This window comes from Poromitra crassiceps, assembly GCF_964638095.1.
Source record: "Poromitra crassiceps genome assembly, chromosome: 5".
In the NCBI taxonomy this organism is placed as follows: Eukaryota; Metazoa; Chordata; class Actinopteri; order Beryciformes; family Melamphaidae; genus Poromitra; species Poromitra crassiceps.
In genome coordinates, this window is record NC_139642.1 from 11,590,512 (window position 1) to 11,617,988 (window position 27,477).

Genomic DNA, 27,477 nt, shown 5'->3' on the forward strand with positions numbered 1-27,477 from the left:
TTTTTGCCCATCCCTGTTCTAGTGCTAAGGGAAGAGTTCCCGATCGTAACTGATCACACAGAGATCTTTGTCGTCTGTTCAAATCAAACTTCACGTTCAAGTCTTTATAATGTATAAATACTATATAAAATGGCTGAAAAAGCAAAGTGATACCCCTCATTCAAGTCCCCTTTTAGCTTCAACAACTCACAAGGTGAAACGGTTTCTCAGTTTTGCTTTTAGGCGACCTTAGAATTTTTTCTATAATTCAATATTTTTTTTAAGTTATATTAACTTGGAAAAGTTTTGTCTTTTCCTAGCTGCCTAGATTAGTGCAATCCTTTATACAGTACATCAGACCAAAAGTAAATCCAAAAATCCAAAACCCTGATCTCCGATTTGTTCCACTGCTGTGACCTAAAGAAGACACACACACACACACACACACACACACACACACACACACACACACACACACACACACACACACGATATTGTGTGTTATCATAGGAGTCTGGTCTCCTTGAGCACTCTGTTGACAGCGAGGATGAGGCGGCTGCAGTAGGTCAACAGCCGGCCATCATAAACCAGCTTGTCTACTGTCAGCTCATTTTGAGGTACCAAGAATGGAGCTCTGGAGAGGAAGCAAAAGTACAACAGTTACTTAACAGTAAAGGATGAATTCATAAAACTCTAAGGTAACAGAATAACGGGATGCAAAATCACAGTAATTTTCCCTGATTCATAAATCTTTGTGCATGCATAGAGTACATACATATATACATACATAACACCTGTCATTCCCACACACACCATAATACAGTTACCGTAAAACTTAAATTAATAGCCCTGGCGTTTATTTACCAAAATATGTAGCCAGACCCTGCGTCCATATGGGACTGGACTTTTAATTGAAGTTTTACGGTATGCACCTCATATGATTGGAATAGGACAACCTGCCTTGTATGGTACATGCGTGCTACGTCGGTGTTGACCCGAAGAGTGCCCTTTTGTGAGTTCAGCGCTCCGTGGACGGAGAGGGTGAACACAGCTCTGGGGTTGACGATGATCTTGAAGTTGTGGGTCATTATAGTGGGTTCACGGTACAGGTGTGCCAGGATGTTCACTCCGGAGACACCGGGCCAGCTGGACCAGCAGCTGCTCTGTGGGTGCTGAGGGGTGTTGGAGGTGGGAGGAGGCAGCTTGACGGTGTTGGGAAAGACGAAGTTCTCAAACATGTAGCCCACGTCAACACCGTGTTTCTGCTCCAGCAGAGGGAGCAGCTCCCCCCAGCTGGCAAAATAATGTTTTTTTTCTTAATTAAAGGTCTGGTGTTTTTTTAAGGCATTTGATACTGTCACCAAATCCTATGAAAATAACAATATCAGCAATGCATTTTCTCTACTAACATTAGTTTCCGACTTTGCCGATACCATCGAAAACCTCCCTCTTTTTCACAGCTTATCTCTGATCTCTACACAGCCTTTTATATCTACAACACATGCCATATACACCCACAGATTCATTAGGGGTGGGGGAAAATCGATACAGCATAGTATCGCAATATTTTGTGTGGCAATATATCGTGTGTCTTTAAAGGAGAATTTAGGTTTTTTACACCACGGTCCTCATTTCCAGCTTAACACGTTCACTGCCGTGGACGAGATATCTCGTCAAGCAGAAACCAACGGTTGACTGCCGTGGACGAGATATCTCGTCAAAAAACTTTTTTTTTTTTTTTGACGGTGGGACGTGGATCAAACCCTTTTACATCTCCTATAAAAATATGGGAGGTATTGAATGTGTATAATCTATTTTACCGACCCACTAAGTGGCGACAGTGCTCTCCAGACTAGACGAAGCCAAGCAAAAACAGCAGCGTGAGGAAGCCATTCCCATGAAAATGGATTGGCGAAAACGCTTTCGCTTTCGCGCTGGGAGCTGGCGGTGGGGGATTGCAAATTTGCATAATAGATTATGGGTGCAACACACTTTGAAACACTGGCAGAAAGCCCAGAATCGCACGCAGCTTCATTCCAGCTGAGCTCACAACCGAAAAACGAGCCCCATCCAGACTCGCCCAAAGAGCGGCCGCCAGCAGCCAGGCAGCACAGACAGGCAGGAGAGACTCGCTTGTGACAAACGCTGCAAAGCCACCAGAGACACACCCACGGAGGGAGGAGTTTGGAGGAGAGGGGGGTGAGGGTGCTGTTATGGAGGAAATTACTGTTCAAAGAACTATTGTTTAGATGTCGGATGTCTCACTGATGCCAAAAATAAATAGTTAAAGTGACTGTTCTATCGAATTTCACAAAAATGCATTTTTCTCAGCTTTTCTTCTCAGACGCTGAAACCATGCTGTATTCAACTGCTAATGCCTACATAACTACTAACTCTACAAACTAACTCTTTTAGACAGAGAAAGCACACATTCTATTAGTTCTTTTGAGATATATTGTGTCGACAAATTCCTAGCAGAAAATAATCCTCGGATCTTGAAAGATGAGCCAGAATCCTCAAAAAAAACATTGGCAGAAGCTACCTACAGTAAAAAAAAAAACTGTTGGCAGTGAATGTGAAATATGTTTGGCTTCATTCGGATGCCCACGGAAGATTTTGAGCTCTGAGTAGTCTCCTCAAACAGGCTATAACGAGAGCATACGGGGCAAGGTGCCTGCGCTCTGTAAATGTCACTTTTTCTGTTACATCGCGGTTCATTATGGTTGTAAATATAATTATGAGAACATGAAATCGATATCTAACTAAGCATCGTCTGCTGGGAGTCCCGACAGCCCACTCCGTTTGCTGTCCGGGTGTCCATCACATAGATAGATCACATCTCCCGCTGCTGTTTGTTGTTGACGATATGTGGCATGATTCCACGAGCGGTAATGGAATTGAAACGTCCATAATCTTGACATCAGATATCTATAATAATGCCAAGCTAAAAGCTAAGCTAACAACATCACCGAGCGACTCAACTCTGATCTGCCCCGGATGGGGTTACAGTGATTATCTTCCCCTTCTGTGAAACCACACTTCTTCAGAGAAACCACAGAAGGGGGAAGATAACCACTGTAACCCCATCCGGGGCAGATCAACGTTGAGTGTTGTGTTGTTGTTAGCTTAGCTTCTAGCTATTAGCTAAATAATTATATTTACAACCATAATTTACCGCGATGTGACAGAAAAAGTGGCATTTACAGAGCGCGTGCAGCATGCCCCGCAGGCTCCCGTTCTAGCCTGTGAGGAGTGTACTCGGTGCGACAAATCTTCTGTGGGGATCCGAATGAACCCAAAAGTATTTGGGGGTAGAAAACATCATATTTTAAGCTGGAAATGAGGACCGTGGTGTAAAAAACCGAAATTCTCATTTAATGCTCTATCTGTGCAGTAGAAATGATTGAAGTGAGATGAGCAGACTGGAAACTTGATCTCATTAGATAAAACAGATTTTGACCAATTTTTTTCCTTTGGGGACATAATTAGCCATTTAAAAAAATCACAATAGTATTGTATTGTGGATATGTATTATGATAATATCGTAGGCATTTGGTGATTCCAACATTCACACATGCAGACTGGTGGAACTGAGTATCGAACCACCGACCTTCTGATGAGTGTACACCCGCTCTACCTCCTGAGCCACAAACGCAGATGAACAAGTTCTTCATTACTCCGGGAATCTTTTTTCACTGCTACGGAACGACTTTACTGAGATTGAAAATGGGTTTACAGTCGGCTTTTTTTTTTTTTGCACTGGCTACATGCGCGATGGAAGAGACTTGTTCAAAAATATTGCTGATTTTGTTATTTTCATCTGATTTGTGGATGGTAAGAAATGCATTAAAAAAACACCAGGCTTATCCTTGAAATCTTTTCTCTTTCTCTGTCTCATTTGACATTTTGAGCCAGCAGGAAATAAATCTGCTGGATTGTTTTAAAGCACAAAAGGAGATTGCTTTGTGGCACAAAATAGGGAAGAGGCACTGTTTTTCCAGGGCAACATCTTCTATGTGACAGGAAACCACAAGGTTTATGGGAAATGTGCTCTTCATTTTGAGAAACACTCGCACTATTACAATTCAAAATACATACTTCGGCATGCGCTAGCCTGGGACGCGTCATCAGTGATGTTAGCTGGGGTCGTAAGGTGTTTCGGGGTCTCTCAACATCATACACCCTCGCCCAGTAGACCCAGCCGAGGCCGATGACCCCGACCCGCGTCCCGGAAGCAGCCGCTACGGATCAGCCTCTTCCTACTCTGTCTGCAACGTTGCCCGCGGAAGGGCTGATCACACCCAATCCGCTGCAATAGAGCTAGTGCTACACCGCAGTATTGAAAGACCCTTCGGTGCATGGAGGCTTAGGCCCTGTGGTTTTCCCGGGCGTGCTCCTCCTTCGTCTCACCAGACCAGTGGCGTGCCGTCCATTAGGCGAACTAGGCAAATGCTAAGGGCGCTTGAGCCGTTAGGGGCTATCATTATTATTATTATTATTTCTAAGATCTATTGAAAACTTTCCTTCTCGCTGTCAACTGATACTTGCAACTATCTTATTTTTTGTTTTTGAATTTTGATGTAATAAAATGTAAAAAAGGGTAGGCATTTATAAGCTGCGGCTTCAGCCTACACCTTTTCGGTCTCCTATATGTAAACGCACATTATTACTGTAATGCATTCATGTGAAACTGAAAAATTGACCGAAATAAATTATTTACTTACTTACTTACTTACAGAGAGGGTAATTTTTTTTTTTTTTTTTTTTTTTTTATACAAATACTTTTTCATGATAATAGGCCTACTATTATTTTACAATAGTAGACAAAAAATAAGCAGCACAACGTCTTAAGTCTTTAAATAATAGTGAAATCATTTTTCTAATTCTGCCTTTCTGGCTGCCTGGGCTGCAGCACTTTCACCATGGTCCCTAATCCATACCACCCCACCCCCTGCACGGCCGCGCCCCCTTCTACCTGCTCGGAGCTTTTTCCCAGAGTGGGGGAAGGGAGCTGGAAGGTGGGTGCTGAGGGTGCTGCAGCACCCCCTAGTGGCAAGAAATGGGATTTTCGAAATTGTTGGATTTGGCTGTCTTGTTTATACCAGCAAAAATCTTGCCTAGGGCACCAACTTGGTCAGGCACGCCACTGCACCAGACCCTCCCTGGTAAAGAAGGCAATCCTACCATGCCGTACCATGATGGCGTACCATGGGCAGAGAGGATGCCTCAAGAAGGCCTGTGCGCTGCACGTCATTCGCCTGCGACGAGCACCTCGCTCTAGCCTGAAGGACCCCAGGCCGCGCCGATGTTTACACAGATTTTCGGGAGGCTAATCCGTAGCGTTTGTGGATTTCTCCCTCACGAGAGAGCCAGGCTGGGGTGCTAAACCCATCCCGTACCGGGTGCCGTCTCTCCGACCGTCAACTGTCTCTCCAATACAGTAAAAATACCTGTAGTGTGAGATAGCGGCTATCATCTTGATAATGACCCATTTGGTTACGGTAGGTATACAAAGTAAAGATTCTACAACAGCTTTTTAGATAGCCGATATCTTATCTTCAGGGTTTGGAACAATATTCTAGTCAGCAATCAACTTGAAAAGTTAAAGGTACAGTTTTATAAATGGTGTCTTATTTTGGAACAAAACTCTGAAGTAGAGAACACTACCTGTCCACTGACTGGGGCAGTATGAGCTCATCGATGTCATGCAGGGCCAAGTATTTGGTCTGGTACATGTATCTGTAGGCACAGTCATTGAGAACAGGGATCTGGCCGTAGTAGTGGAGGTCGCCAGGACTGTATTCAGGCTTCCAACTGTGAGATACATTCAGAAGTTTGGATATAGACCAGGGAATCACCTCCAAAAGGCCTGGGAGGGAAAGTGGAACAATCAAATTGTTATAATTATTTAGTAACACACACTTACCCAACTGAGGAATTTTTAGCTTTCAATGTTCAGAAAATACTATGGTTTTGTTTTTTTACTTTGAGATTGTTCGGGGATCAGTAGGGCCAGCAATGGATATTAGCATATAATATTGAATAACTTGTGAAATTTTTAATATGACACTTTTTTAAATGATTGACGAGGTTAACGATACCTTGGGGCACCACTCTCTAAACAGAGATGAACCCAACCTGAAATGTCAAATTAATCAATGTATCAAATTAGCTGTTCGCTGATAGATCTCAGCGGTTGGATGCCACTGTACATTTATGAGCCAACAGTGAAGCAAAGCAGCAGTCATTACACACACACACACACACACACACACACACACACACACACACACACACACACGCACACACACACACAGTGAAACAAAGCAGCAGTCATTACAACACACACACACACAATGACCACAGACATATGTCTCTCTAAATATAGAATAGTCTTTGGTCTCATGGTCATGAATGAGTTAAAGCACACGCTATACTCCACCTGTGCTTGTGTAGTAGTCCAGTAGCCTCTGTGTGTCTGGGCTGCAGCTGGTCTTATAGACGACCACTCTGCTCACTCCCAGGATCTTCAGCATTTCCAGACTCTGGACCAGCTAAAAGGGTCACTTTTCATGGTTAATCACTGTCACACCTTTGTTACAGGCATTCCAGGCATTTAGCACAGTCATAAGCATTTTATTGTTGCTCTTGAGCAGTCAAATACATTCAAGTCCCTTATTGCCACAACCAATAGCAAGTAAGAGCCATGATGCACTGGCATTAGATCAATCAACTATTGAACGGTTTCAGGTTCTAAGTCTTGGTGGTGCAGCTAATCCTGGGTGATGTTTTTCTTACAACGCCATTCAGTCGTCAACAGAGTTGGACGGTTCCATGGCCATGGGACACCCCAATACATAATCCGGGTTGTGTTTTCTTTCTTTCTTTCTTTCTTTCTTTCTTTCTTTCTTTCTTTCTTTCTTTCTTTCTTTCTTGTATTGAAGATAGCTGTCCGGCCCCAAAATTTACTGTACTGGAATTTGCATATAAAAGGCGTATAGAACTTGTTCGTATAATAAGCACAATTATAGCAGCTGCGCGGTGAACTTTCCAGACCAAAAACATCATGAAACCTTGAAATATCTTTGAGATAATGTGTTTATAACCCACTCAGTACAATTCCTGAGTAGGCATAAGCACGTTTATTCTGCATCCCTCCGGGTTCAGAGTTATAACCTTTACAACCAATGACAAGTTGTGATCTCACCTTTACAACCAATGGCAAGTTGTGATCTCATTGAGCTACTTGAGAAGTAGTACAAAAATCAGAGGAGGCTTCACACTATGACTTAACCAACTGTAATGATGCATTATGTAATAACTGCACATTATGTAATAAAATCTCAAAATGTAATAAAATGTCACTTTCAATATGTAATAACAACGCATTATGTAATAACATGCGCAATATGTAATAAATCGCCTGAATGCAATAGGTAATAACGTTTGGTGCATTTTGTAATAAATGTATTACATATCATGCAGATTATTAGATAATGCGGGGGTGCACTTTTTTCTGGCTGCAAATGTAATTAGAAAATGCACTGACTTTGTCATTTGAAAAAAAAAAAGTATAAATAAATAAATATATTTGACCATAAAAAGCATTTAAATTCCGGGACTTTCCCAACATGCAAAGGGCAATCTGATGATGCAAATGCAAAAGTTTGGTGTCGATTGAACCAGAAATTGTGGGAGGAGATAATTTTAATTAGTTTTACAGTTTTTGTAAAAAAAAAACAGTGGACTTCTATTCATAATTCCTGCCAGTTTGACGTATCTGAACATTTCTGCTCACTTGGGCCTGCATTTTGGTGAAACTTGCAAAGCTGTAGCATGTGTGAATTGATTGATTTGTTATGAATTTTCAAAATTTCAGAATTTAGATGGTTTGTGATTATTGGCCCACCATTCCTGTTGAGGAAGTTTGGCATGGGACTGGACCTATGTGTGAAGTTTGGTTTATTTTCATGCATGGGAAGATTTCCTAGGAATAATAATAATAATAATAATATTAATATTAATATTAATATTGACAAATACAAGAGGCTGCCTGAGCCCTAATAAGCACAATACTGCAGCAATCATAGAAATACATGGGTCAGAGTGAGAAGAAATCAGTGTTCTGTGACGTACCTGCAGAACATTGTTGAAGTTGTACATGGTGGAGAAGCAGACGGTGAAGTTGTGTGGGAAGGAGTCCCTCCTTGCCTCCTGGTTCAACACCTCCAAAAACACCTCGCCTTTATCAGAGACACCAAAGTAAAGAGCCAGAAGTAATGCTAATTACTTTAAAATTAAAATTTAATTAAAAACTTATTTGTTTGGTTATCCCGAGTGGGCAGGAATTGTCCCTCACTCAGTTGATACCAAGGGCGTCAATTCAGTATGGCAAGATATGGCAGGCGCCATACCTTGGCTTATGGCCCCCCAAAAAAAAATCGCTCCCAAATGCGCTAATAATAGCCAGTTCATGTACGCTAATTAATGATCCTCCTGTCCTCACCTGACAGCCCCCGACGCAGCACGTCGGTTAAATATGTAATGTCGAGTCCTGAACATGTTCTTATGTTATATTATTCATTACCTGTTGTTGGTATTGTGTGGAATGATGTTTTATGATGGAGCAAGCAAGCCTCCCGAAGTGATTATTATGCCTGCGTTTATATCGAGGTTAAGCTAGGATAGTTAACTGCAACAGGAAGTGTGGATTTTCACAATAAAAGCCTCGCTAGTAAAACGTGAGTTATAAATTACCAGTAGCTAATGCGTAATTTCTATTCGCAATAACCACGCCCTGTGCCCGCCTACGCAGCAGTCTATGTGCGAATAGAAATCACGCATAGCTAATAATGTTTGTGGAAACCTGTTAATAAGTGAATGGCATTTAAGGGGAGTATAATTGTAGCCATTTGATTTCATCCTGTTAGAATTAATGTTATGGATCAGTAATAGTAATCAGTAATTTGTTCAGCATTCATAAAATGCACTTATGTTAGTTTTACAGTGACTGGAATAAAGAAAATATGTTTACTGAAGTTGTCTCCTTAGTTAACCTTATAAGGTTGACATTATGTCATATAAATTAATTGCATAGAAACAACTCATGAAAATTGACTATTGCACAACTGATTTCACAAAAAATCTTCAAGCAAGAAGATTTACAACCCCAACCCACCCCCCCACCGCGGACCTTGCCATACCTTGGCCTTTACTGAACTGAGCCACTGGTTGATACTCATGTCCATGTAAACGCAGTCTAAATGGTGTTGGAGAAACATGCAGTTGTGAACAAGGGATTAGGCATTACTGTACACCTACAATGTCTCACATTATAACAACAATAGACTAATGACATGATGCACTCTGACACGTGAACGACATGATGCACTCTGACACGTGACTCTCGTCGATTCGTGACCGCCATGGCCCACTAGTGGCCCTCAGCCCACAGTTTGGGAATCACTGTATAATTGCAGGAGCGTCTGTCTGTCTCTCTCTCTCTCTGTCTCTCTGTCTGTCCTTCGCGTATCTCGAGAACCGTTGGTCGGATCGACTTCAAACTCGGGGGGTGCGCTGATGGCGACCCGAGCGAAACACGTTCGATATTAATACATTTGTGTTCAATCAAGCGTGTGCTCCTTCAAGCCCTGGCTGATGTGGGCTAAGTGTCAACCCTGCTGTGAGTACAGTCGTTGAGTGAACAGGGTCGTTAACTAAGTCAACATCGAGTCCCTGAGATTTAATGGGGGGCGGGGTGTTATTTTAAGGGGTCCTTGGCTGAAAAACAGAGCAAAACCTGGCCTGCATCATCTGCTGCATGCCATCGAGAACCGTTGGTCGGATCGACTTCAAACTTTGGGAGTGTGCCCTATTGTGCAGTGCAGTGCCCTGTTTTTGTGCAATTCGGCATAGCGCCACCTACTAGCAACATAGAAAATGTGGTTTATCTCAAGAACCATTCGTCAGATCGACTTCAGCTTTGGGGAGTGTGCTGAGGGGAACTCGACACAGTGCAGTGCCAAATTTCGTGTAATGCGGCACAGCGCCACCTATTGGCCACACAAAAAGTGGTTTATCTTGAGAACCGTTCGTCCGATCGACTTCAAACTCGAGGAGTGCGCTTAGGGGGACTCAAGGAGGTGCAGGGAGCTGATTTGGCATAGCGCCACCTACTGGAAGACAAAAAGCGCTTTATCTCCATAGCCATTCATCTGATCGACTTAAAACTTAAAACTCAGGGAGTGCGCTTAGGGGGACTCAACGGAGTGCAGGGAGCTGAATTCTGTGTAATTTGGCATAGCGCCACCTACTGGCAACACAAGTGGTTTATCTCAATAGCCATTCATCTGATCGACTTCAAACTTGGTAAGTGTGCTGCTGGGAACCTGAAATAGAGCAGTGCCGAATTTTGTGCAATTTGGCACAGCGCCACCTACTGGCAACACAAAAAGTGGTTTATCTTGAGAACCGTTCATCCGATTGACTTCAAACTTGGGGAGTCTGCTCCTGGGAATTCAAATTAGTGCGGCGCTGAATTTCTTGCAATTTGACATAGTGCCACCTGCTGGCAACACAAAAAGCAGTTTATCTCGAGAAACATTTGTCCGATTGTGACTTCAAACTTGGGGAGTCCGCTGCTCGGACCCCGATGGAGTGCGGTGGCGCATTTCATGCAATTTGGACTTATTCCAGGACTGTCTGTATGTCTGTCCTTCGCGTATCTCGAGAACCGTTTGTCGGATCGACTTCAAACTTGCGCTTAGGGGGACCTGACAGAGTGCAGTGTGTGCGGGGGGGGGGGGGGGGGGGGGGGTGCATGGGGGAACGGGCACTGCACGAGTTAGGGTAAATAATTATAATATATATATTTTTAATTAACACAAATTAATTGTGTACTTTTAAATAGTGTAGGCTACTTTTTTACTCTTACTATTTTCCTGGACTAGTAATTTGACTTGTACTTGAGTTAATTTTGACTAAAGTAACAATAGGATTTGTTTCTGAAAACATTTTTCAGGCCAACCTCCAATCTGTCACACACCTTCAGAGTCAGCTGCAGCAGCAGAGGTCACAGCGATATGAGAAGGTCTCTTGCAGTCCGAGGGGAGAGGACACATGATGGTCGCTGTCCCGTACGCAAAGCCAAAGTGGTCCCAGTGGGTGGTGGGATCACCTGCTGCGGTGTGCTGTTGCCCCTGGCAACGGAGGAGGCAGCGATAGGTCACTTTCTCACTCCTCAAAACCAAAGCGATAACATGGACCTGGAGGATGAAGAAGACAAAAATGGCAATTTATTTGATTTCTATAGGTTTGTGTCTTGGAGTGTGGAAGCAAGTGTAACCGAGGTGAATCAGCGCGGATTCCTCGCGAGTCCCGAGTGGTAGCGAGTGGATTGGTTAAACTCACTCCCCAGTATAAAGGCATGTTAATCAGCTCCGCCAAGGGAGCTAGCTCTCTTGGTGTTGCGGTTAACATGTCGGACTCTCAAGCCGAAGGTCGGCGGTTTACCTACACAACGCCGTTACACAAGCAGTTTGGTGTGCCTCTCTGTTAACTGGTGGTGGAGAAACCATCTGAACCCCCCCCCCCTTCCCCTCACTCAATCCCTCCTCCTGTGGACTCCACTGGCACCCTCCTGCTGTAGCCTACTGGTAACGGGGTCTGTTTGATGACATTTTAACATTTCTTCCTATACTATTTTGTAATTCATCCATTTTAAATCAATTGTTGGAATAAAGAAATATTTTAACCTGATTTTTATCTTGCAGCTTCTTCACTACAAGTAATTAAAATAATTGCCCTGAACTAAAAATAAAATGTTATAGGTTGAGGCCACGTCTCGTCATAGACGAGACAAACATTTTTACGGTTTAGCTGGCTCAGCCTGGCTGGGGGGCGTGGTCAGGGTGGGGCAGCCGTTTAACATTTTGTGGGCGTTCCCAGACATGCGACAGTCCGCATGTCTGGGAACGCCCATACAGGCTCTAGGAATGCCCACAATAGACGCTGGGTTAGCTGGCTCAGCCTGCTGGGGGCGGGGTCAGGGTGGGGTAAATTCCCCCGTTCTATCCATTCAGCAAAGTTAGAATTTAGCTGATAGCCCAGCCCAGGCAGACACGATCGGGGATTTAACCACCGCAGTAAATGCACATCTGAGCAGACGTCTTGTGTTCTGCTCTAGAACCCCCAAACATGTACGGTAGTTTTGAGCCGCAGCACCGTCTTTTGGTGAGTCAGCCCATGAGATATATGGGTGGTTTTACCCCACTCGCACGCCAGCCGTTTAACATTTTGTGGGCATTCCCAGACATGCGGACTGTCTCTATACTACGTGTCTCTGCTCCCTTTTCTTTATCAAACCTGATGTTGGATATTCTCTTAACTTTGGTGTGGTATATTCTCTGGGTGAAACTCCCAGAGTGGCGTAGTCTGGTAGATACCTTCTGCCCGGGCCTTAGTGCCCTGGTTACATACACAAAGAATAGAAGTATAAATGTTAGTGCCTTGCTCCCTAACGTCCCCTCTCTTCTTCACTGACCTCGCGTTTGTTTGTGCGATGCTCCAGGTAAGCGGACATCAGCAGGGTGTGCGTCCCTTTGACTGCCACTAGAGGCAGCTTTTGTCCAGGTGGATCTTCTGCATGGATGAAGAACAATGGGTGAGTGGAGAAGAGACCAGAGGAGATAAAAAGATATGAGATGAGAAAAGAGTGAAAGAAAAATAAGTTCATTTAGACATGCTTGTGATAGATTAGATACATATCTGAGTTTAGCTTCATTGTACAAAGTAGGAATTTGTTATAAGTACACGGTAATTAGCAAGTAGTCGGGAGAGGGGAGCCCACCTATCTGACCTTTTTGCTGTTAATGTTTGTCCCTATAACTGACTGATTGACTCCCCATTGTTGAAACTCATATGCACAACTGTCTCAGCAGCATCGTACTCAATCAGTCTCCCATTGTGAAATCAGATCTGTCAAGTGTGCAGTGCAAAGACTGTCCTGTTTATGCCTGCTGTCACTGTAGTAAATACAGGTCTCATTTCCTGACAGTGCTCCGCACAGGCTGCAGTGCGGTGCGGCTCCAGTTTCCAACGTTTCCAGTTCTGCCCACATCAAGTTCAAGTCCTTGATGCTCACCTACAAAGCAGCAACCAAAACTCCCTGAACTTCCTCATCCAGGTCTACGTAGAGAGCGCTGTGCCAAGGAACGATGCATGGTGCTGACATCACAACAAGGTATTTTGTCTCTAGCCAGACCCTTCTCTTCTGTGGTGGAAGGAGTTACCAAACTCCATTTGATCTGCAGATTGGAAAAGGCTAAATAACCAGCTGGCTTTTTAGTGAACACCTCACCTGATTGCATGTGTAACAAAAAATAAGAAGAATACATCTTTATCTGCCGTGCATTGCCTCATAGCAGCTGTTTGAGCAGAAGCTCTTCCTCGTTGTTCTCTCCTGACTTGCCTGTTTTGTATGAACATCTCATGTGTACATCGCTTTGGATAAAAGTGTCTGCCAAATGGGGAAATTGTAATTGTAACCCTGTTTGGAGACGCTCACCTTGTCCTCCTGGGCTACTTCTTGTTGGTGGTGTGTGTTGGACTGTTGATGGGGAGTACTGGCTCTGGAACTGGGTCATCTTGTCAAGTCGGAAAGCGATGATCCTTTCGTCGTTTCTGACCCAAAACAAACACAACACAACATGAGGAGAGAGGAGAGGAGGAGAGGAGGAGAGGAGAGGAGAGGAGAGGAGAGGAGAGGAGAGGAGAGGAGAGGAGAGGAGAGGAGAGGAGAGGAGAGGAGAGTTTTTGTATTTTGCAAAGTCTCCAATAGATTTGTATTGTTTCTATCAGTCTTCTATTTATTTATTGTGGTTTTATTGTCTGAAAAATATTTTGGAGTTCTGTTTTTGAATATTGTGACAGTGAGAGGAGAACAGAGGAGAGATAGGCAAAGAGCACATGCTCTGCCCCACTGGCCACTGTGCCTAGCCTGAGTTCACCACAAACCCCGTTCACAGGGTGAATATCCCAAATTTGAATATCCAGGATGTAGAGGGAGGAGCCAGGATGTAGAGGGAGGAGCCAGGATGTAGAGGGAGGAGCCAGGATGTAGAGGGAGGCGGGGTTTTGACTTTTCCAATGCAACAGAATCCGTCTACGGGCTATGAGTGAGGCAAAAGCGACAACATCAGATTCAGTTTTAGAGAGATTACCCAGCAAACATTTTCACGTATAACGACTGTGTGCTGTACGTCAAACCACTACATCTAGTCAGGGTCTAAAAATAGATCTGGAATGGAAATCGTAGCGACGTAATTCGTCTACTTCCCCACAACGTGTATCTTAACCATTAGGCTACAGAATCTGTTAGAAATACTATGTGAATTGTGTCATATATAGATTCCTTAACATTGGAAACTTGGCTTTTGACATGACGGTCGCTACTGGAACTTGGCTAGGTTAGGCTGCCTCGCTAATTCTGTTTCATGATTCCAACCAGCGATGAGACAGGTATATATTTTATATCATTTACGATAATGTAACCAACGTGGCTTGACCATTTATTTAGCAGACAGCACCATACAGCACAACTTCCAAGACCCGGAACACTGCGTTCAGTTACGGCAAGTCTAATGGGACAATACACCACAGGATTCAGGAAGCTTGTGATGAATACAATAACAGACACTTGCTATGGGTACTTATATGACATAAACGTGTTTTCATATTTAAAAAAAGAAAAGGGCGTTCAATAATAGTCATCATTGCACGTGGAGGGCACGTCACACTGTGACTATCTGATCACACAACAGGTAAATTGTCAATCAAATGTCATTTTATTCAACAAAAACACAAAAGACACCTACATGTGGTGTTTTCATAGCAATATGAGATCAATATTTATTGTTTTGAAGGGACAGTCTAAGTCAGACTTTCTGGGTAGATGCCAAACCACAATTATATCGTCTGGTGACGTCGCGGTCAAGATGATGTTTGCTGGGTAGCTAATGTAGAGGGCACCCCAAAAATGGAAATAAACGGACATGGGTTCAGTGTAATATTAAGGGCTTCACTTAACGTTCTAAAAAAACATGACCAGAAATCAGACAACTTTGGACAAAGGAAAAACATATGAGTATGGTCAGCTGGAGAAAAGCCGCATCGATCACAGGTGTCATTCGTATCAGGGAACAGCCTGCTAAGCTTAGCGTTTGTGTAGTGAACCCTGTGAAGAACGAGAACATGAGGATGAGGAGTTTACTCTAACTACTGCCTCCTCCCAACATTCATCAGACAGTTCTTGTCTGATGAACGCTTACCTGCGTGTGTGCGCACGTGCATGTACGCGCACAGCGCTCTTGTGTGTGTGTGTGTGTGTGTGTGTGTGTGTGTGTGTGTGTGTGTGTGTGTGCGTGCGTGCGTGTGTGCGTGCGTGCGCTTACCTGCGTGTGTGCGCACGTGCATGTACGCGCACAGCGCTCTTGTGTGTGTGTGTGTGTGTGTGTGTGTGTGTGTGTGTGTGTGTGTGCGTGCGTGCGTGCGCTTACCTGCGTGTGTGCGCACGTGCGTGTACGCGCACAGCGCTCTTGCGTGGGTGTGTGTGTGCGTGCCTTCATCTGGTATCTGGAGATACTGGTATCTGGAGACACCAGATGAAGGTCACTTCATCTGGTATCGTTTATTGTTTATTGTTTATTATGGATCCCCATTAGTCTGACTATTCAGACTATTCTCCCTGGGGTCCCTGCAACATACAGAAAATACAAAACAATATAATGCAGTATTACACTGCACAAGGAGATACCTCTGGAGATACCAGGTGAAGGTCACTTGATCTGGTATCTGGAGATACCAGATGAAGGTCGATACCAGAGGAAGGTCGGTTGACCGAAACATATTTGTTATTGGATAAAAGTTTTGCTCAAGTGGTGGTGGTGTTTTATGGATTTGCTGAAGTGAAGTCAGTGTGCTGGAGTCTTCTGCTTCTACAAATTGTCCTGTTCCCCCACTTGATGCACACGGTAGTGCAACAAGGATCACCTCTCATTGACGCCGTCAACTAATAAGCTGTTGAATTGTATAAATAGGCAGACTATCCAAATAAGGTAACAAGCCAAACTGAAATAATCTTTGTTGGCAGAGTGAGGTTCCTCACAAAGAAGAGGATGAAGAAGAAAATGGAACCATTTTGACACTTGGCATGTTCCAGCATGAAGCTGTGATCTATCTCTTCATTGATTCCACCAACCTGTAGATCCAGAGCAGCACCAGGGGCAGGGCGAGGATGGTGATGATGACTCCACCCAGGGACATCAACCGTCTGATGCTCCTTAGTTTAGTCAGCTTCAAACACATAATGGCTGGTTTCTATTGCTTTCAGTTCAGATTCAGAGACAGACAGACAGACAGACAGACAGACAGACAGACAGACAGACAGACAGACAGACAGACAGACAGACAGAGGAAGAGAGAGAGAGCAAGAGAGTTAGGAAAGAATGGGGGATTATTGTATTGTATTACTGCATAGCTGCATTTTATACCTGTATTTTGAGACTGTTTCATGTCTTATCATGTTTCATGTTTTTACCACCTGAATGTCCCTACATGGGATAAGATGAAAGTTTGGTGGTGTTAAATGAATCTGTGTGGAAGGGACCATCTGGCCTCAAGCCCTGGGAGGGCTTTAGCAGAAAGTGGACGAGCCAATCAGCGACTGCGCTCAGTGCCCTGTGATTGACAGCGCAAGTTGGCCAATCAGGAACGCCACTAGCAAAGCAATAATGGCCGCCTCCTCGCCTGTCCGCATCGAGGAGTAATGTCAACGTTCATCGAGTTTAAACAGCCATAAAGTGCAGTTATTGTAGAAATAGACTCAATAACAACAATTAAGCAAGTACAGGAGTATGCAACAGCGGAGTTTCTCGGCAGAAAATGTGTTTTTGCCATTCTCCCGAGTGGATTTGGGTTTCACTGGATCCAATGCTGATTGGCTAAAGGAGTTGTCTGTCAAGGCAAGTAGGCTACACCCACCCAACTTCCGCCCACTGCGATACACTGGGTGAAAGCTTGAGGCCAGACGGTCCAGCAGAACGAAATGAAATGTGAGGTCATGTGACCGGCTGGTTTACCAGGCTAATGTGAGGTCATGTGACCGGCTGGTTTACCAGGCTAATGTGAGGTCATGTGACCGGCTGGTTTACCAGGCCAGCTACAACCCTACAGTCTCTGGTGGTGAAGTCGCACGCGGTGTACAGTATGTGACGGAGTTGGCAGTTCAGCGTGCCAAGATGCCACCAAAACATTCAAAATGATGGCTATACTATATAAAACGTATGGAATGATGTACTCTATTGGGTACTCACTTCCTCTGAGCTGGTTTTTGTGTCATGCTTTTGTCATTTGAGCCGCCAGCCATGCTCAGCTGCATAAGAAAACAAAGCAAAGAGGAAATGTGTGCCTTCCAGCGAGGATCAGAACAGTGACTCATCTCATGTATTTATTTTTCAGTAACAAGTTCCTCGTCTGTCAGGATCACAGTTTGTATTGTACACATACTGTATGCACGTCTGCATGCTTCACTTCGTGCACGTCAACACATACGCACAGAGGCCTTGGCTCTCTTCCTAGTATGACACATTTTGCAGAAAATCACACAACATGAAACACTTTCCTTTTCCCCGCACAGCGTCCGTTAGTTACGGTACAACTGGTTTGGAAATCCCTCAGTGAGAGAAACTGGGGGGGGGGGAGGGGGGGTTGGTTGGTGGCTTGGCTCAATCTAGGACCTTACATGACGGTTTTATCTTGACAACAAGAACAAACGGTCACAACCCACCTGAATATCCGGTTTATTCAACTCCAGAGAAGAAGAAGAAGAATATCCGGTCTACTTCCTGTATACATAGCTGAGCGCAGGCTGATATTCGGCTCATTAAATGTTAACGTTAGGCCGTGTCTCCGACAGACACAGTAACAACGTAGCTTATTTCGGTCTTTATGTCTTGTACTTAGTAGTAGTAGTAGTAGTAGTTGTTGTTGTTGATAGTTGACATAACAACGTGCACACGGTGGGTAGTAGGAAGCATTGTCGTCAGGTCCAGAGCTAGCCTGAGAGGCTAATGAAAGCTACATGTTACAGAGTAAGCTGAGTATTAGTACGTTATTGCACGCATAGCCCTATCTTTACATTTAAATGTTTACATAGTAAAAAGTTGAAATAGATGTATTTGTGTTTCCCCCTGATAAGCCACATCCTTTGGATATAAGTGCTAAATGGTAAATGGACTGCATTTATACTTACTTTTATCCAAAGCGCTTTACAATTTGCCTACATTCACACACCGAAGGTGGCCAGCTGCCACGCAGGGTGATAATCAGATAAGATAAGATATACAGTACCTGTATTGTCCCCTTAGGGAAATGTGTGCTGGACTCCGTCCTGCAGTTGCAGTACGCAAATTTACAGTTAGTAGTGGTTCAGTGTCTTCCCCAAGGACACTTCGACATGCAGACTGGACATGCGGACTGGAAGAGCCGGGGATCGAGCCACCGACCTTCTGATTAGTGGACGACCCGCTCTACCTCCTGAGTCACAGCCGCCCCAAAGCCAGTGGAAACAACATTAATTCTCATTTGCAGAGCTGTTGTGGGGAGACGTGCAGACATGAGGCACAGCAGAGTGGAGACGTGCAGACATGAGGCACAGCAGAGTGGAGACGTGCAGACATGATGAGGCACAGCAGAGTGGAGATGTGCAGACATGAGGCACAGCAGAGTGGAGACGTGCAGACATGAGGCACAGCAGAGTGGAGATATGCAGACATGAGGCACAGCAGAGTGGAGACATGCAGACATGAGGCACAGCAGAGTGGAGACGTGCAGACATGAGGCACAGCAGAGTGGAGACATGCAGACATGAGGCACAGCAGAGTGGAGATGTGCAGACATGAGGCACAGCAGAGTGGAGACATGCAGACATGAGGCACAGCAGAGTGGAGACATGCAGACATGAGGCACAGCAGAGTGGAGACGTGCAGACATGATGAGGCACAGCAGAGTGGAGACGTGCAGACATGAGGCACAGCAGAGTGGAGACATGCAGACATGAGGCACAGCAGAGTGGAGACATGCAGACATGAGGCACAGCAGAGTGGAGACGTGCAGACATGATGAGGCACAGCAGAGTGGAGACATGCAGACATGAGGCACAGCAGAGTGGAGACATGCAGACATGAGGCAGAGTGGAGACATGCAGACATGAGGCACAGCAGAGTGGAGACGTGCAGACATGATGAGGCACAGCAGAGTGGAGACATGCAGACATGAGGCACAGCAGAGTGGAGACATGCAGACATGAGGCACAGCAGAGTGGAGACGTGCAGACATGATGAGGCACAGCAGAGTGGAGACATGCAGACATGAGGCACAGCAGAGTGGAGACATGCAGACATGAGGCACAGCAGAGTGGAGACATGCAGATATGAGGCACAGCAGAGTGGAGACGTGCAGACATGAGGCACAGCAGAGTGGAGACATGCAGACATGAGGCACAGCCAGAGATGGGCAGTATTTGAAATACATGTATTTCAAATATGTATGTAGGCGCCAAATGGGACATGGTTTGTATTTCTTGTATGATTATTGAGTGTAATATTATATGTGTCCAGGGGGCGTCGCTGTGACGACTACCTGGGCTCAGGTAAGCTATTTAATGCTCTTTCCACTGGGTGTCGTTAGGTGTTTGAACCTGGAAGGGCGAACGGTTTTTACCGCACTGCGTGCTTTCGTGCCGGTAAGGTTAGTTTATTGTTTGTGCTACATTTGCTTTCGTACTGAATGGATTGTTGTTCACATTGGAATAAATGGACTGGTTTCCGCACTATAATGAGCTTTCTGGACCCTTCATCAGCACACAAACATCACGGTATCGTATTAACATCAGCACAGCTAGCGAGTCAGCCACAACTCAACCCGGTAATCAAGCACCTCGGTGGCTTACAGTATAGGGCTGTAAGCCTGCCTCAACAATGTATTTCAAATACATTTGTGTATTTTGTAATTTGTATTTGGCTGGACCGAGAAAAACAAGATGTAATTTCTATCAAAATACTTTCAGATCTTGTATTTTGTGTAGTTTAAACAAATAAAATACATTTTTTATTTCATTTTATTCTCAAATGGACACATTTTAAACATTGACACAGGGTTAAACTGTGGAATAAAAAAGACATCATGTGAGATGTCACTTATACTCCGCCTCTGATTGGCTTACCCGCAGAACAATCTCAACCACAAATCAGAGGAAGAGGGTGGGAACCTAGTACTGAAGCGTCATGTTGGTGGAAATCCCCCCAGAGATAAAGTACTAAATGTGATGATTAGATATTGCATGCTAAGGCAAACACTGCCCTATCTGCAAATGAAACGGTTTACTGCATGCAAACCAGTGTCTCATATTAGAGAGACACAACAACGCTAATTCAACAAAACAAAACAAAGCAAAACAACAATAACAAAAGGATGTTTGGTTCTGAGCTTTAGCGGGGTGCAGAACCATGAGTCCCCCTGACCCTCTGATTAAAGCTGTGATGAACCCGACAGAGTGCCACATTACACCAGGCTGATAGAGTAGAAGTCTAATGCTACAGCCTGATGCCTGAATGATTACAAGCCTGTTGATTTAACTGTCATGAAGGTGTTTGAGCGACTGGTCTGTAACCATTTATCCACTGTTGAAATGGACAGGAAGTCTCACTCAAACAGAACAGGAAGTCTGACTAGTACTGAAGAGTCACAGTATACCCTCTGAAAAAAGGTAGACTACACCACTGTGTACAGTGGAGAACAGACAGAGGATGATGAAGAAGATGATGCAGCCGAAACAATGACGTTAACAGCGGGGAACGCAGCCAACAACACACCGGAGGTTTGGGGCCAGAGGACACTGACGCTACAGATCTCTCTGCAGTAGACGAACATGCCAACCAAATTTGAGTTCTTTCCCGACTAGAACACTCATTGGAAAAAGTAGGTGAGACTTTTTTGAGATACTAAACAAAGTGGTTTTACATGTTGCCAAAAAATACAATTTAATTGACTGCTTCTACCTGCTAATAATGAGTGCGAAAAGGAGCAAACAACACACAAATATTCCTCTAAATCTGGTTTGAAAAGACCCAAAAAAAAATTGCCGGCGGCCTCGCGGCCGCCACCAAATGGTCCGCCCTCCGGCACACCCTGGCTTTCTGTGGCACACCCAATGAGCCAAGTCTGGCTACGCTACTGAGAGAGACACAACTAATATTAAAAAAACACCTCTGTGCCCAACTCAGCTCTACAAAATGGATAAATAAATATACTGTTACAAAGCTGACAGCCTCCCTGTTTCCATACATTAGCCACAGGATTAAGTTCCCCTCACCATGAATGCCATACTGCGGCACCATGGTTACATGTTCCTGAAAAGTAACCTTTTGTGGTGGAATAAATAATGTTGCTGTATTTCTATGTGTGCAGCGTGTTAAATAAAGACTATATTATGTGACAATTTACTGACATGGTGGATGTGAAGTTGTTAATAGGGGACCTACTATCATAACATACCATTCATAACAGATCTCATATCTATGGCTAAACATGGACAAAGCTCCAAAACATGAGGTTACTGTAACATGTAGAAATGCTACCTGTAACTCAAAAGCCCTCACAGAAGGCAATTAACAGCTGAAGTGAAGGAGAAATAAGTTGTGCTGAAAAACAACTGAAATGGAAGAACTGTAGTGTGTTAGAGGGTACACAAAGGAGAATACTGCCACAGAGGACAAAAGAGATGATTTACCATGTAAATAAACCAGAACATTTCTCATTTGAGAAGCTGGAATCAGAGAATTAGGACATTTTTCCTTAAAGAAATGGCTCAAAATGATTAATAGATAATCAAAATAGGAAAGTTATGTAATATTTGGCAATGAATCGATAAATTGACTAATTGTTGCCATTCTTTATCAGTCTTTATAAAATGTATTTTCATGTATTTTCAAAATACGTATTTGTATTTCAAATACATTTTTCAGACGAGTATTTTGTATTTGTATTGTGATACATGTTTTGAGCAAGTATTTGTAATTTGTATCAAAATACTTTTTGATGTATTTTCGCCCATCTCTGGGCACAGCAGAGTGGCGGGGGAAGAAATATTGAGAGAAAAGGGACGCTTCATTTGTAGATGAGGGCGTCCTCCTTTCCTGGTGATCGTTCATCATTATAGGTCTGTGTGTGTGTGTGTGTGTGTGTGTGTGTGTGTGGGTGTGTGTGTGTGTGTGTGTGTGTGTGTAGAGAGAGAGCGAGCGAGAGAGAACATAGCTAAAAAACGAAAGAATTTAAAGCATGTACTATATTATCCTCACTCCTTTATTAGCATACAGTATCAACATTGATTCGTTGACATCATTAGTACAGTAGTAGACATTTCCTTAAAGTTAATGCACACACAAAAATAAAAATAGTCCAAGTCAAATCTCAAGTATTTGAGGACAAGTCTCAAGTCACTGTGTGAGCGACTTAAGTCCAAGTCCCCATCTCTGCTATAAGCACATTATTTAAACAACATCTGCATAGCAATGGTTCAGGACCAACCTTTTTGATCAATAAGCAGTTGATCATAGTGGATCCCACTGTGTGTGTGTGTGTGTGTGTGTGTGTGTGTGTGTGTGTGTGTGTGTGTGTGTATATATATATATATATAAAATAAAGTTCTATTTTATTTATAAATATAAGAAATATATATATGTGTGTGTGTGTGTGTGTGTGTGTGTGTGTGTGTGTGTTTCTGTGTGTGCGTACGCGGGCACGTGTATGCATATATATGTATGTCTGTGTGTATATATATACACACAGTATATATATACATATATATATATATATATATATATATATATATATATATATATATATATATATATATATATATATACAGTATATATATATATATAATGTATATATAACTAAACTGACCACTCAGATACTCACCGGGTGATGTGCCTTTTTAAAGTCAAAAGCTCCGTGTCCTTGGTGGCTCAAACCTCGTGTCCTTGCGCTGAGTATCCTGTACACACCTCACCAGAGAAGATTCAAGAAAGTCCTCCCCTTTCACAAAACAGGTTATGTCAGACTCAGCACCTTGTTCACTATCTTTGTTCCCATGACCAAAACACCACACACGCGCGCGCACACACGCTGGAGAAGTATATATACTGTGTATATATATATAGACATATATATATCTATATCCAGACATATCTATCGATCTATCTATCTATATCAATATATATGTATATATAGACATATACAGTATATCTATCTATATTAAGACATATCTATCTCAGAATCAGAATCACAATCAGAATCAGAATCACTTGTATTGCCACAGTATGCAAGTTACATACGAGGAATTTGTCTTAGTGTCTGTATGCAGCGTAGCGGTTACATAAATATACAGAGATAAGAAGTAGGAAGATAACTAAAGACAATCGCAAGGTTGCAAGTGCAATCAAATCGAATCAAATCGAGTCAATATACACAATATGTACATGAGTGGTGAAGTGTCCTGTGGATGATAAATATGAATTTACGTTGGATTTACATGAGATTTACAGACTGAGTTAAATATACGTTAAATAGGCAGTGGATTTACATGAATTTACAGTCAGAGTTAGATAAGAGTTTACATTGAATGTACATGAAATTTACAGGCTAAGTTAAATAGGCATTAATGTGCAAGGAATTTACATCAATTTACCAGTCCCAGTAAGACAGGCATTAAATTAGATACAGTATGAGTTCCAGTTTTATGGGGGGGGGGAGGGGTTGTTTGTGAGGCCTTTGGCGGAAGGGGTTTCCGGGCCTTGTTGGTGAGGCTGATGGCGGTTGGGAAGAAGCTGGTCTTGTGGCGGGTGGTTCTGGTCTTGGCAGACCTCAGTCTCTTGCCGTGGGGGAGTGTCTTAAAGAGTTTGTGGCCAGGGTGGGAGGGGTCAGCCATGATCTTGCGAGACCGCTTCAGTGTCCTGGCTGCGTGCAGGTCTTGGAGGGATGGCAGGTTGCATCCGATTATCCTCTCAGCGCAGCGGATGATGCGCTGAAGTCTGTTGATGTCTTTTTGAGTGGCAGCAGCATACCAGACGGTGATGGAGGAGGTGAGGATGGACTCAACGATGGAGGAGTAGAAGTGCACCATCGTGGCCTTTGGCACTTTGAATTTCTTTAGCTGCCGCACAAAGTACATCCTCTGCTGTGCCTTCTTGGTGAGAGCTCTGATGTTCAGCTCCCATTTTAGGTCCTGGCTGATGATGGTCCCCAGGAAGCGGAAGGACTCCACAGTGTTGAGTCTATCTATCAGTGTAGATCTATCTATCTATCTATCTATATCTATATCCAACTATATCTATATCTATCTATCTATATCTATATATCATAGATATCATCTACTGCAAGACTATGCTAGAACTGGCTTGGTGGGTCAGGTTAACAGACAGGGACATTGTTTCACTGAGATTAGTTTGTTTTCTTATTAAACCAGCAAAACAAACACGCATACTAGGAGAAAACATGCTAGAACTTGTCTGGTGAGTCAAGTTGACAGGCGGTATATATCTATATCTATATATACTGTATCTATCTATCTATCTATCTATCTATCTATCTATCTATCTATCTATCTATCTATATATATATATACACAGATCCTTTTCAGCAGATTGCCAAGCAAAGACGATTCAAAAATTTGGCGGAGAGTCAGAGGGAGTGGACGGAGGCTGCAGTCAGTCATAACTGAGAAGTAACTGCTGATTTTTTTCCACACTATTCTAATTTCTTGAAATACTGTTTTGGGGGTTTTCTGGAGCTGTAGGCCAAAATTATGAAAAATTGAACAAAAAAAGGCTAGAAATATTTCACTTTGTGTGTAATGAATCTATAATCTATGAAAGTTTCACTTTTTGAAAGGAATTTATATATTTTTTTTGGAAAGGATCTGTATATATATTATGTATATATATATATACTGTATATATATATATATATATATATATACATTATATGTATTATATGTACATTCATACACTTGGTTCACACATAAAGCATCTCAGAAGCAGCGCTTCACGGAAGCTTCGAGCAGGAGCCTGCATTCACACCAGAAGCACTCTGTTTTGCCTCGTGCTGCCCTGCCCCCGCTCACAACTTGCATTGACTTCATGCCTGGCTGCTCGCGTGCAGTGCACTGCATGCTTGAAAAATAGACCAGAAGCCGAAACTATCGCTGCAGCACGGGTGCAGCGTGGCTTCAGCGTGGCGTGGCGAGGCAAAGCGCTGCGGCCGGCTGGTGTGATCCGTCTCGCTTGTTGACAAGGACGCTGAAATGAAACTGCCTCTGCGCTGCGTTGCTTCAGCGTAGGATTGTCGTATGGTGTGTTTGGCTCCATACAGGAAAAACAAATTCATACCTGTGAGCTGGCAATACAAACACAGTCTTCCACTGTCGGCCAATGAAACCAAACCAAATAAGCTTTGTATTATGTAATGTACACAGACAGACGGACTGATTGATTTATTTGTTTAGGCGTCATGCACTTCACCATCACATGCCCATCCCTCATGGGTTAACAATACACACACACACACACACACACACACACACACACACACACACACAGACACACACAGACACACACACACACACACACACACACACACACACACACACACACACACACACACACACAGACACACACAGACACACACACACACACACACACACACACACACACACACACACTACACATGCACACACACCTGGCGTAGCCAGAAAAAAAGACACCCATTGAGATAATATGTCGATGGTGACACATCGGTAAAATGTTGAAATCTAACTGTCATTTGCCATCATGTGACATCTGTCATCAGGCGTATTATGGAACGCACACCGACACACCTGGACCTGGTCGGGGTGAGGCAAAGGTCAAGTTACGCCCTGGAGTTGGAGGCTGGAGCTGGAGCTATGGACTAGGGACATCTTAGTTCAAATTGGTATGGGCTCTGTCTGTCTGTCCGAGTGGTGTCAGTCACGATTTGGTGCGCTACTGTGAACCCGAGAGAGTGCAGTGCCGAATTTCATGCAATTCGACCAATCAGAACACGGCTTTCACGTATCTCGAGAGCCGTTCGTCTATTAGGGTGAAGCGCATGATGTGTCCTTGGGGCGGGAAGTTGGAGGGAGGGGAACGGGCACTGCACTACTGTAGTTCTACAAATGCAAGCAAATTTGCTGTGCATAGTATAGCCTACAACACAACATACTGTAGCCTACTACTGCCAGTGCTAACTGCTGCTGTTGCAATTTCATTTAGTTTAACTCTACGGTCACCGAATTCTCATGGATGACCCAACTATCACTGATTAATATAGCTCGGTGATCACTACTAATTCAGCTCACCTGTGTGGTGGGCACATCAGATTTAATCATAGAAATTCAGACAGAAGCCTGTGCACTCAATAGAGAGCCAAAGTGGAACATCACTTCCTGCTTCAGCACTGTACCAGAGATTTTCATCCGCCATTTATTTTCCCATAGACATTTCGTGAAATGCTTATAAAAAGGGTTTTACTTGTTCAAACCAAACTGTACAGATATATTTAGAGACAGGAGAGATCGCATAACATTTCAGTCGGACCAAAACGTTAAAAAGAAAAGCGGGTTTAAAGAAAATTTCCGAGTCAAATGTTCTATGGTCTCTCCCGATTCTAAATATAGCTGAACCGTTTGGTTTGACCACGTAAAACTATTTGTAGACGCATTTTACAAAATGTCTATGGGAAAATAAATTGCAGAAGAAAAGAGACAAAGACAAAGAGAGTCCTCCCTTGCTTTCAAGCTCAGGAGCCGCCACTGATATATATATATATATATATATATATATATATATATATATATATATATATATATATATATATATATATATATATCTAGACATATCTATATATCTCTATACATATCTATATCTATCTATCTATAGAGGCCATTTACACCTGGTGTTAACATGCGTTTTCTGTGATCAGATTGCAATCAGATTGTGTTTTATCACTTGAAATGCCAGGTGTAAACACCCCCAAAACGCATTGAAGAAGGATTGCAATCTGATCGGCCAAACCACCTCCGGAGGTGGTCAGGGATGCAATGTGTACACATTGAACACAAGTGTAAATGCAATGTGTCCTCTCAATCTGGATACAGCAACTTTATGCGGATTGAGAGGACAACCATTTCTGCAATCAGATTGCAATCAGATTGCAGAAAACGCATGTTAACGCCAGGTGTAAATGGAATCAGGCTGAAGTGATAAAATACAGTCTGATTGCAGAAAGCGCATGTTAACGCCAGGTGTAAATGGCCTCTATAACTATCTATCTATCTATCTATCTATCTATCTATCTATCTATCTA

The 27,477-nt window shown here is 43.4% G+C and overlaps 1 protein-coding gene across 4 annotated transcripts; it reads right to left on the bottom strand.

Moving 5' to 3' along the window:
* LOC310776718 (uncharacterized protein) lies at positions 1-23,062 on the bottom strand. Of its 4 annotated transcripts, XM_083636878.1 has the most exons (11): positions 23,014-23,062; positions 16,235-16,359; positions 13,544-13,659; positions 13,121-13,283; positions 12,521-12,618; positions 11,024-11,243; positions 8,116-8,222; positions 6,422-6,533; positions 5,647-5,848; positions 940-1,272; positions 1-613 (listed from the first exon to the last, which is right to left on the bottom strand). In XM_083636878.1, exons 5-11 carry the CDS (start codon positions 12,557-12,559, stop codon positions 484-486), a joined length of 1,143 nt encoding a protein of 380 aa, XP_083493004.1. In that variant the 5' UTR covers positions 12,560-12,618; positions 13,121-13,283; positions 13,544-13,659; positions 16,235-16,359; positions 23,014-23,062; the 3' UTR covers positions 1-483. The 4 variants fall into 4 exon arrangements, with proteins under 4 accessions (XP_083493004.1, XP_083493001.1, XP_083493003.1 ...); XM_083636875.1 differs by lacking the exon at positions 13,121-13,283; XM_083636877.1 differs by lacking the exon at positions 13,121-13,283 and having other exon boundaries at positions 16,235-16,353; positions 23,014-23,056.
* Positions 23,063-27,477: the final 4,415 nt, after the last annotated feature.